The following is a 12202-nucleotide window of genomic DNA, read 5'->3' as shown; positions in this document are numbered from 1 at the left end:
TCACACGGGGTTTCAGGGGACAAGCGTAGGCCACTTAAAAAGTCCACCATCCATTCTAGGAGTCAGACGACTCAAGCTCTGCCCCCAGTTCTGCCAACTGCCTCTCCGTGACCTACACGCCCTGCCCACGCTAACATCCTTTGTCACAGCACTGAAAAAAAAATCATTCTGGAAGTGTGTTAAAGACGGCAATGGGCTGAACTGTGTCCCCCTCAAGATTCATATGAGGAAGCCCTCACCCCTCGTGTGATGGGATCAGTGCCCTTACAAGGGACACCAGGGCCTCCTCTCTGCAGGATGGAGGATGCAGCCAGAAGACGGCCTCTGTGAGCCGGGAAGAAGGTTCTGGTGAGGACCGTGCCGGCGCCCTGGCCTGAGACTTGTGCCTCCAGAACTGTAAGAGACAAATGTCTGCATGTTTAAGCCCCAGTCTGTGGTATTTTGTTATGGCGGCCCGAGCAAGACAAACAGTATAAATGAGGTGTTCTTTTAATTTGTATACACGGGTATGTTATCTATAGATAGATAGATCTATATAGATAGATCCACAACAGGCTTGTTGTAAATACAAATTAGAAACGTAAAAAAGTTTAAGACTTGAAGGGGCAAGTTCCAGTCACTTAGAAATTAGGCCATTCAGTTCCAAATGCTCACTGTTGATGGGCGAATAGGGGCTGTTAACTGCAGATGCTAATTACATTGGGCTTCTATTCACCTGAGCACCTTGCCGGGGAAGCCGCACCTGTTTGAAAATAAGGGAAGACAAGGCATACTTCCGGGGTCGTGCCCTGGCCCCTGGGCAGAGCCCGAATTAGCAACGCTTGGCCAACACTGTGTCACCACCAGAGACTGCAGTGGCCAATGGACGCACCCTGTCTGCAGACGGATCAGCCCAGTTGCACCTGGCTCTCCTTCACGTTGCAAAGAACACCTCCAGCGGCCACCACAGGGACGTCCCGGGCCCCAGAATTATCCTGGCACAGACTCCCATTCTCTGGGAGACTCCAGCCCAGCGTCTCGTCTCCAGGCCCCAATCTTCCCATCTGTAAGATGGGAGAAGGGAGGGACGATCTCCCGGGCCTTCCAGCTGGGTGCTATCCTAGCGTCCACTCCAACTCGGCTCCCCAGCATCCCCAGCTCAGGGCCGTGAGCCCTCTCAGGAGCCTGTGCTGGAGACGCGGGCTCGGTTCTGGCTCAAGACAACAGACTCTCTGGGGAAAGTGGATTCTGTTTCCGTTCCCCTCCCCAAGCCCCAGAGAAATAAAGCCAAGCCCCGAGACTCCAGCAGCTTCAGGAAGGAAGCAGTGAGTGCACTCTGTGGGCATCAGGGCAGGTGGAAGGGAGGAAAGTAGAACACAGAAGACGCCAGAGTTTCAGAATTCAGCCCATTCTTGCCTTAAACAGCGATGTTCTCATTCTGAACAACCCTGGCTGCATTAAGCAGGCATCCGCAAGCTTGAGTGCGTCCCAGAATCACGGGGCCACCTGCTAACACAGATTCCCAGGCCCTGCACACCAAGGATGCTTTTTAGCAAATCTGGAGTTGCACCTCGGGGTATCTTTAACCGGTGCCCCAATGCACAGGTGCATGCAGTCCTCCAATCGTTTCTTTAGAGGCTGGTCTCAGGGACACAAGGAAGGAAGATGTGCCGTGTCACCAACAAAAGAAGCCCAAGCCTACTCGAAGTCACTGGCAAAGCCCAGCCCTCCCCTCAAAAGATGGAAAGTCCGGCTCCTATAAATGAATTCAGGTTTTACCATCAGACAGTCTAGAAAGAGACTTCTGGTTCAACATAAATTTAACCTCTGTATCTTACAGAAAAGTACTACTTTCACTTTCAAATACGTTGTGCGAATAAAGACTACACGATCTTCTCTGGGCTTAAAGCCTCTGGAGGTCTCGATTAATGCTGGTTATTGTTGCTGTTCTTATTCAATCAGTAACAAGAGCTAATACTTACCTGATGCTTTCTATGTGTCAGGCGCTGGTCTACATGTTTTGCGTACATGTGACCCTTGTAATTCTCACAACCTATGAAGTAGGTCACCCCCACTTTATAGATGTGGAAACTGAGGCTCAGAGAAGCTGAGTATCTTGCCGAGGTCCCACCGCCAGTAAGTGGCAGAGCTGGGGGCGGGGTCCAGGGTCCGCGCCCACCTGCAGGAAGGCCCCGGGCTCCACCCGGCACACACCAGGCCCACCCTCTTCCCTGCTCCCCAGCCCAGCCCAAAGACCCAAGCCCCAGCCCTCCCGGGCCCCCGAGCCGCCCACGCAGTGCCAGAAGCTGCTCCACCCTCCTCGTACCTGTCAGGGAGCAGGCGAAGTGTCTACTCTTTGAAGAGGGGTCCCTGGAACTGGGCTGCAGCCGTCGCCTTGACATTCCTACACTGCCTGGTGATGTACGGGGCGGCTGGAGGAGGACACCGGGAGGCCAGGCGGAGACTATAGCTGTTGGGGAGAGAACGACACACACCATCACCAGGGGCCCACCCCGGTGCCCCAGACAGCACCCCGAGGCCTACGGCAGGTGAGCTTCAACAACCCGCGGGAGCTCCACCGCGCTCCGCCCACCACCTTCCGTCCCCTTGAAAGTGATGGCGGAAGCATCCGCCAGCTGGGTGCCGAGACACGGCACTCGGCAGGGCTGCCCTGGGGACCCCCCCCCTGCAGAGGGATGGGCGAGCTGGGGGCATAGCCCTGCTGTGCACACAGCGGCTGCACTGTTTCCCCATCTGCCTTCCCAGGCACGTCCTCCCCTCGGAAGCATCTGGAGGCTCCTGGTACCAAGATGCCTCCAGCACCTGCAGCGGGTCCTCTCCAGGCCGCTAACGCTGCACTTGGCACCCATCCCAGCCTCGCTGCGCCAAGCACGTTCATTCCGGGAACCCCTGAGCCCAGATCGTGGGACACGGGTCCGGCCCTATCTGCTACCACAGCCCGCTAAATTCGATTATTCTCTCCCAGGGAAGCCTTTAAAACTTTTCTTAAAGGTAGGTAACGTAGACCACGATTCCTCCCCTCCCTTCACCCGGCAAACCCAGACTCATCTTTCAGGTCCTGGCTGGGATACCGCTTCCTCCGGAAAGCCTTCCTTCTTTAACCCCTGGGTGAGGCGTCTCTTCTGCAGGCTCCCGCTGCCCCCTGGGGCTTCCCCACCACAGCACTTGTTCCACTGAGTCACAATTGCAACATAACGGATCTGCCTCCCTCCTGGCCCGCGAAATCCCAAGGTCAGGGCTTCTGTCTCGCTTGCGGATATATCGTAGCACAGCCCACTCAGCACAACAAAAACAAGTATGTGTTGACTAAGAACCACACATACGCCGGAAGTGTGCTAAGTATTTACGTCCATCAACTATCTCCCTCTACATACAACCTATCAAGGCGCATTTACTATATTAGCCGTAATTTACAGACAAGGAAACAGGCGCAGAGAGGTTAAGTAACTTGTCTCAGGTCCCAGTTCTGTCCCCAGGCGGAAGAATGGAAGTGAGCAGGCCCTCCAGACAGGAGAGGTAGAAGGTGAGGGGAGCGGGAAAGCAGGAAGGGTGAACACTCCAGGCACATCACCTGCACCGGGGGTTGGCCGGGAGCCAGCTGTCTGAGGGAGCGAGAGATGGGAATGGGGCCAGTCTCGAAGCTGAAACATCAGGGTTTAGATCGCTGGTTCTCAACAAGGGCAAGCATTTGGCAGTGTCCAGACACATTTCTGGTCGTCACATCTCAGGGAAGGGATGTGGCTACCGGCGGCTGGCGGCTGGGGTCGGGGATACTGCTAAACGTTCCACAACAATCCAAACGCTAACCGCGACAAAGTTGCAGCCACCAACAAACACCTATTACAATAAACGAAGTAAGCGAACCAAACAAACGTATAAACAGACAAATGAGAATCTGGCCCCCAAGTCAAGACGCAGGGCTGCCCCCGGGGTGAATTCCTCCCCCAAGCTGTGCGATCGAGGCCCGTGGTCAGCTTATTCTACTATCTGAGCAAGATTCAAGGCAGAAAACTAAGACCCAATGCTCAGGGGCAAGCCTGTGCCCCAGATGGACCACCAAAGCCCCAGGGTCACAAGGCCCATGGGGTGGCCTGGGGGCTGGCTGGTACCCCAATGTGAGCACAGCCCCTCGGGCAGCCGACCCGACTGTGGGAGAGACAGTCAGCTGGCTGGAAACCTGGCCCACCTGCACGCCCCTGTCCTGGGACACCGCGGATCCCCCTACACTGTCCCCTCTCTGCAGAAATGTCTCCAATGGAGGGGAGCAGACCCTGCATCATCAACATCTACGTCTCCCTCTGTCACCATCATTACCCATCTACTTAACACTCAGACACCAGATCCGTCAAAGATAACTGCCCTGGCCTCCCAGCCCTCTCCAGTTGGCCGGCACTTCTCTGCTCCCTGGCACACCTGTTCCACCCTCAGGCTCCTGCAGCTGCGGCAACCACAGCCTTGTCCGCTAGGGGGCGAGCTTTCTCCCCAACCCCTCCCTCAGCATCCATGTGGTTGGAGAGCTTACATTGGGGGGTGGGGGCCAAAGCGCCTGAAGGGAGGCCCCTCTTGCCACCTCTCAGCGCACGGCCAGGCCCAGCAGAGGGCAACGCCAGCCAGCACACACACGTCCCCTGTAATTCCCAAGTACTTTCTTTCTCTGCTATTATCTCTGGACCCTCCCGGCAGCTCAAGATGTAGGGAGAACAAGCGCTTTTTATACCCATTTCACAGATGAGGACACTGAGGCTCGGACACATTCGGAGACTTTCCTGGGGCAGCAGAGCCCAGCCCTCTCAGTTCCACGGACCACAATTTCTGGGGAGACACCAAGTCACCACCTGGATGTGTCCTATTAAGACTGGGGCAGTGATATCCAGCAGGACACCTGGTCACAAAACCCTTCCGGTGGTCAGAGAACTCTTGAGAGCCCGGGGGCTGCCCAGAGCTGAGATGTCAGGTGCTGAGAAACAGCATCTCAGGAACCACGTATCTCTCCAGCTCCCAGCAAGGTAGTGGTTAACACACAAAGACCTCCTGACTTGAGGTTCTCACTCTCTAGCTGTGTGACCTCGGCAAGTCAGGGGCCGCTCTAGGCTCTGGTTTCCCCATGCGCAAAGCCAGCCATTTCATCCATTAAATTCAGAGGAAGCTCTTAGCGCGGGACATGCTGGCACTCTCCAGCATCCATCGGCACGGAGTCTGCACTGTGGCAGTCAGCGGGGACGTGGGCGCCTGCCAAGTGACACGGCCCGAGGAGGGGGCGGCACGGCCATCAGTCCCGATCCTCGTGCCCACCTCCCTGCCTCCCAGCCTCCGAACCTCGGGACACCATCCCTGCTGGCCTGGAGGCAGAGCGGGGCTAGGAAGAGCCCTGGGACCGGGATGTGAGGTCACTGGCCTTCTAAGAATTCAGGACACGGGGGAGGCACCTGGTGCCGTGATGACTGACGTGGCGGATCAGAGCAGGAGGCGGGCCAGGCCCTCCCTCCACCGGCCAAGTCCCTCCCCCTCCTCACCGGCCTCCTGGCTCCTATGCGCGCCTCCCCTGCCATCTTTCTACAGAACAGCAAGCCGCCCCTTCCCAAAAGGCACCCTGGACCCTGGATCATGACACGCCCCTGCGGCAACTGTCAGTCCCGGGCTCCCAGCACAGTGACCCCGTTCTCGTTCCTCGACACACGGGGCGGGGGGGGGGGGGGGGGCGCATCGCCTCCCGGCCCCCTTGGGCTCCTGTTACCCGGGCCGTGCTGGGCTTGCTTCAACACATCTGTCCTTCCGTCTGTCTGCACACAGCCCTCCTCCTCGTGGCCCTCAGCCCCGGCTACTCACGGGGAGGCCAGGTCTGCGCACCAGGCCCGTGGCGTCAGCGTCTCTGGGGGTGGCAGGGGCATCGGTACTTGTGAGCTCCCCAGTGATCCTACCCAGGGCTGAGGAAGGCCCCCCCAGGTCCTCATGGGGCTCGCCCCTCCCTCACAGTCTTGCTCAAGGCCTCCCTCCGTCTGAAGCTGCAACACGGCCTCCCAATGGCCTCCAGGCCCTTTTCCTTCATCGTGTTCGGCACCATCAACACACTCAGAGTCTACTGGGTTGTTCGCTGGCTCCGCAGGGGGCTTCTCATCACTGACGCATCCCCGGCACCTGGACCTTCGCCTGGCACACAGGAGGGGGTCCACCACCGGCCAGGTGCTTGGCCAAGGAAGCTCTGGGAAGTAAGACAGACAGTTCTTTATGTCACCCAGTCCGCATGCGACTTAGTGCGGCCGAGACGGGAAAAACACCCAGGTTCGGAGGGGGTCTGATGCCGGCGCAAGGCCAAGACTCGGGCCCCCTGGCCCCCAGGCCACCCGTTCTCATTCAGCCCCCACTGATTTCTGGTAAAGAGGACAGCTGGACACGTGGGTCTACACGCAAGAAACAAAACCGAAGAAACAGGAATGAAGGCCACGGCTGGGAGAGGATTCCAAGAGTGGAAGGTTCCGGTTCAAGGACCCTTAGGACCTACCAGGGTTGGTTTGTTTGCCTGGGCCGTCTCCACAAGCTCATGGGTCACGGCGAAGGCACGCCGTCCCCTCACACAGCCTTCCTGGAGCCCCGGGGAGGGGACTCAGCAGCCACACCTGAGCCTCTCTGGGGCCTTCCAAGAACAGAGGGTGCAGGGACCAGAGAGGGAGTCAAGTGACAACAAAACAACTTAAAAAAAAAAAAAAAAAAAAAACAGGCAAAGGCGACCCAATCACTGAACAAATAGTTTAAGGACACAGAGAGGCAATTTGCAGAGAAACCCCAAGCTCATGAACAGCAAAAGACGCCATTGTCCAAGAAGATCACTGGTCAGACTGGGGACATGCACTGTAAACTCGGAGCCCGCAGGTGAGGGAGGGTGGCCGGGCCAAGGACGGCCCCCATTCCCTGCCACTTGGGGGGCCGAGCACCCCGCACCACCTCCTCAGAGCCTATCCAATTAGTTGAAGCTACTAACCCCGACCCCGGGGATGAGCAATCACTGCGGCTCAGCACGTGTGAACGAGGCAGACAGAGCAGGGAATCACACCTCCACCTTCCCCGGCCACCTCCTCAGTCAGAAAGGGAATAAACGAACAGGTGGCAGGCCACACCGTAGTGATCCCCACGGAGAGAAGTGATGTCGAGGACAGAGCTTCCTCCTCAGTCAGAAAGGGAATAAACGAACAGGTGGCAGGCCACACCGTAGTGATCCCCACGGAGAAAAGTGACGTCGAGAAGAGAGCTCAGCAGTGCACGGCGGGGGCAGGCAGGGCCGGAAGGCGGAAGGGAACACCTCACAGAACCATGTGCGTCAAACCCGAAGGCCGTGGGAGACGGATCTGCTTGGACACCCGGGCCTAACCCGGGCTGGGTGGTGCGAACGGTACGTGCAAAGGGCCTGAGGTGGGACTTGCCTGGAATGTCAGAGAAGCGGGGGGCAGAAGGGAGGGTCTCGTGACCCCTGAGTGAGGTAGGAGCCAGGTTGTCCTTCTGGGCAGCAGACGGACATGACCCGGCATGGCCACTGCGTTGGGCACAGACTGTAGGATGACAAGAATGGAAGTGGGGAGGGGGAAGGGGACCAGTTAGGAAGCGACTGCCGTCATCCAGGTGGGAGTGGATGGCAGCTTGGACCCCGGGGTGGCAGTGAGAAGCGGCCAACTCCAGGGATGGTTTGGAAGTGGTGCCGACAGGATTTGCTGATGAACCGGATGTCAGGGCTGGGGCGGGGGCCAGGAAGACACTGGAGTCTGGACAGACCCCGGGGCAGGATGGCCTGCCTTTAGCCAAGATGGGAAGATGGCAGGAGACGCTTCAGAGAGAGATCAGTTTGCACGGGATTCCATTTAAAGTGTGTACTCGACCCAAAGGAGAGGTCACGTGGGCGGCTGAAACGAACTCAGGACTCCGGGGTTGGTCAGCATCTGGGGGGGTCCAGATGGCTCACAAAAGGGAAAGGGGCCACAGAGAGAAGTGCAGGGACCCAGGACGGGATGGGGGGGCGGGGAGCCCGGAGAGAGCGGTGGCAAGAAGGGCAAGCATGTCAAGGAAAGGGGAGCATTAAATACCTACTGTCGCCAAAGGTCGAGGAGGCCAAGACCGAGAGCCATGGACACGTTCAGTGGCCTAGAGCCTGCTGGTAACCGTGGTAACAGCAGCCTCCAGGGCGCAGTAGAGAAAAACCCCGAGTGAGTTCACAAGAAGAGGGTCCAGAGAGCTCCCTCAAGGAGAGCTCAGTCAAGGGGGGGCCGACGGGTCCGAGCAGAGACCCCCTTCCTCCCGCACCAGTCAGGAGGGATATCCTGGAACGCAGTCCCCACAGCTGGTTAGGCCACACAGGAGTCTTACGCAACTCTCCAGAAGTTCTCCGGAGTGCAGCTCACTCGAAGTCAGTCTCACGTTCTGCACTCTTGCCAGAGGTAAAGGGGAGGCAAAGTGCGTGGGAGCCGGTGCGGCAGTAACACAACCGGAGACGATGCTGAAATTCCCTGGAGGCTGGGTGCGGCCCCCTGGTCGGGGCTGTGCATGCCACCGCCTGCTTCCTGGAGCCAGCCACCGGCCATTTCCAGGAATGGTGGCACCTTGTGACTCCACCTTCCCTTCCATTCTGGGGAGGTCCTCCCACCCGAACGAGGCCCCAGGCCGGGAGTCAGAGGTAGGAACAGGGACGCGGCACTGGGATGCGGGAACCTGAGTTTCAGCCCTGATCCACTGTTGACTCGCTAAGTGGCCTCTGGTAAATGCCTCCACCTCTCTGAACCTGAGCCATCCCACCTATAAAATTGAGTATGTCAAGCAAGAAAAACTACGCAATAGTATCATTTAGTGAGCACCTACTAAGTGCCGGGAGCTACTCTGGGTGCTTTATGGGAGCTCCTCGAATATTCCCAGCAGCCCTTGGGGCAGGGACAGGATGATCTGTGTGTTACAGGGGAGGAGACCGGTTCAGAGGGGTGAACGTCCAAACCACATTCTCTTAGCCAACCGGGGTGCAACCAAACTCCGAATCCAGGACCATCTGACCCCAAAGCCTGGGTGCCCCTCCCTGACACAGTTCTTGTACCGATGGGGACCAAAGAGCTCTTTTCAATATTCCAAGAAGCCAAATGGGGTTAACCCTTTGCCCACAGGACAGCCACCCACGAGGACAGAAGTTGGGCTTTGGGCTGAATTGTGTCAGTTCAGAGGAACCCTGGCATCAGGAGGCAGGGACGGGGGGGGGGGGGGGGGGGGGGGGCGGAATTCCAAACTCCAATGCTTACTGGAATCACCTGGAGAGATGGAAACGATCCTGCGGCTGGAGCCCCAGGCCCTACAGATTTTAATTCAGCTGATTTGCATCCCAGGCACTGAAAATTTTAGAAGCCAGCTCTGAGAGCCACTGGCGATCTGTCTCCTCCAAGTGTGGTCAGCAGTCCCTGCGGGCCTGTTGGAAATGCAGCTGCTCAGCGCCCCCCACCCTGCCCCGTCCCCAGCGACCTCCTGGGTCAGAACCTGCATTTTAATAAGCTCCCTGGGGAAGTATGGGGATCTGAAGCCCGGGGAGCATGGGGCTAGTGGACATCTTCAGCAGGAAGTCGAGTGCAGGCCACTAGGTGGCTGTGCCTAAGGAGGGCCTGGCACCAAAGCGTGAGAGAGGACCATGGAGGTGGCCCTGGGGGGACAGGGGCAAAGGTCTGAAACCACTGGCCTTCAGGTGAATGTGGGGGTGCTGGTAGGGAGGCCCGCAGCTAACACTCAGGGGTGGGCAACGCCAGCCCGGCCCCCTCTGTGCTTAGATGGTGTTTTCACTCACTATTCCCTGTAACCACGTGAGAAGGGTTATCGTGCCCTTTCTCTGGCTGAGAAGACGGCACAGAGAAGTTAAGTTACTTGGTCAGGGTCACACAGAGAGGTGGCAATAGATGGGAAAGGGGGAGGGAGGGAGGGAGGGAGCCAGGATTCACACAGATCTGACCCCAGAGCTGAAGTCGGCCTGCGGGCACAGACCCTCCTTCCCTCCCACCAGCTCTGAAGGAGGCCACATGCCGTGCCGGCTGCTGATTTGGCCACCATGCATCCGAAAGACCAACTGTGCCCCTGCTTCGTGGGGCTCTCACGCCAGGACCTGAGGTCTTCAGAGGCCACGATTTCCCCAAACCTGTTTGGCTTGAACTCCGAATACCCAGCATGTGACAGCTCATAACGCAAGCCAGTCGACAGGAAGGCTGGCCCGGCCCGCGGTGACCTGAGCCAAAGGGAGCTGCCAGCGGGGAGATCCCTGCCGTGGTGGCGTCTCCTGCCCTGGCAAGACTAGGAGAGGGGCAGGGGACCCCAGCGGCCATGCCGAGCAGCCCTTCACTCTCTGTGAGGAAACTGAGCCAAGCGAGGAGGTCACTCACGCAAGATCACACAGCAAGTTGTTCTGCAGAAGCAGCGAGGGGACACAAATGGCAAAGAAGGGCAGAAGCCGCAACGGCCTCGGAACGAGGACTGTGGGAGGCGGGTGCCCCTGGGGCGAGATTGAACTCCAGCCCCAGAGAGCTCCATCTGTGCTCAGGTCTCACCCACCCGTCTGCCACCAAGCCCGGCACAAGAGGTGCCTGGACAGTGTTCCCTGAACCAGCAAACAGCAAACCCGGAGGGAGCCCAGATCCTGATGCAGTTCAACCTCCACATGGCTTGAAAACCCAATCCACCCAGAAAGCCAACTTCCCGGAAGGCTTCTCTCACTGCCAAGGCCCCACCCAAACCGTGGGACCAGGTCCCCCACTTTTATGACAATTCTTTGAACCCGACTCTGCACAGCACAGCCAACCGCCCCAGCCGAGCCCTCTCGGCCCCAGCAGGACAGATGGGGGAGTGGCTCCTCATGCAGACACCTGTCACCGCACTTTGCTCTGGCCGCCACCCAGCTCCATCCAGCACGCCCCACACGCCGTCCCTTGTCCCTTGTCCCCTCTCACTGAGCAGAAACAGGCTGCTTTCCTCAACCGGAAACAGCTAAGACCAGGAAGGAGGCCGAAAGGAAGCGTGAACAAGACGGATGAACACACACAAAGCAGATTCCCATCTCGGGACAGAAACGGGTTGATAAGCCTCCCCGGAGGGCCGGATGGAAAAGCTCTTTTAAACGGCAAAACTCTGTGAAAACGCGAAGACTTCGTTATTACGGCCATTCCGTCTTTTACAGTTGACACAGGCCAAAGAAAAAGAGACTAAGTCAACTCCAGGGACAAACCCCTTGCATGGTTTGGAGTCGTGGGGGCCAAGAGTCTTAATTAGCCGTGTGTGGATCTGCCCTGGTAAACGGGGTTTCTAGATCTTGCCGTCTGGTGCCCATCCCAGGACACTAGACAAGAGGTAGCTACCTTAGGGGGGAAAGCTTGTGGGAGCCCAGGGGGTTCCTGGGCTACCAAGGTGTCTCAGCCAGCTCATTTTGGGAGGCCTGGGTTGCGCCACAGGAAAGGCATGGGTGTCCTGTGCTGGAACGGGGCACAGGTCACCAGCGATGACGCAGCCCACGGGGCAAGGGCGCCGTGGACCCGGGGCCTGGAGGCCTCATCCTCAGAGAGTGCAGGGGTCTGGGTGGCAGAGTCTGCTCACGTACCCGCCCCGTCTCCCCGCACTGTCCCGTCATTCCCGAAAGCCCTCACCCTGCATCCTGGCTGACTCAAACAGGCTGGAGTGAGGAGGGCTGGGCCAGTTCATCCTGTTTTACAGACGGGCAAGCAGAGGATGCCCGCAGGTGCTGGAAGACTTGGGACCCAGGCCAGCCGACTCCACTCCGGGCTGCTGGGCTTCCCAGGACTGTGTGCTTCATCTGCTGTGTGAACCACTCGTTCCCACAGGCTCCCTCCCTGTCGGGGACAGACGCCCGGCCCGGCAACACCGGGGAGGCCCGGGGACTCACAGCCAGGTAGCGGCAGACAGGGAATGAAAACCTTCCTAATGTTTCTTCCGTGTAACCGGCGTTTCCCCAACCAAGGTTCAGTAGAACAAGTTGCCCCAGATGCCACACGTGTCATTACCACCTGCGTCACGGCGGCCAACGTTTCCGTGCTTGCTGTGCGTCGAGGGCTGTGCCCAATGTTTGATGGGCAGTCACAAACTGAATCTTCACGAGCCCTTTATGAGATGGGTACTGCTCCGTTTTATACACGAGGGCCCAAGGCACAGAGAGGTTCGGCAGCTTGCCCAAGAATGCGTCCCTGGCAAGAGG

General features: G+C 58.3%; 1 protein-coding gene across 12 annotated transcripts in view; it reads right to left on the bottom strand.

The window, feature by feature from the left end:
* Nucleotides 1-12202, bottom strand: part of PRDM2 (PR/SET domain 2) — a 124494-nt gene that overhangs the window by 4189 nt on the left and 108103 nt on the right. For all 12 annotated transcript variants that reach the window (XM_086715733.1, XM_086715726.1, XM_086715727.1 and 9 more), the window contains one exon: nt 2306-2449. In XM_086715733.1, coding sequence (XP_086571859.1) covers nt 2306-2449 — 144 coding nt within the window. The remainder of the gene's footprint in view (nt 1-2305; nt 2450-12202) is intronic.

Source organism: Puma concolor, chromosome C1 (assembly GCF_028749965.1).
Source record: "Puma concolor isolate L17-30 chromosome C1, mPumCon1.1.hap2, whole genome shotgun sequence".
Classification (NCBI taxonomy): Eukaryota; Metazoa; Chordata; class Mammalia; order Carnivora; family Felidae; genus Puma; species Puma concolor.
This window is presented reverse-complemented; position numbering and strand designations above follow the sequence as displayed.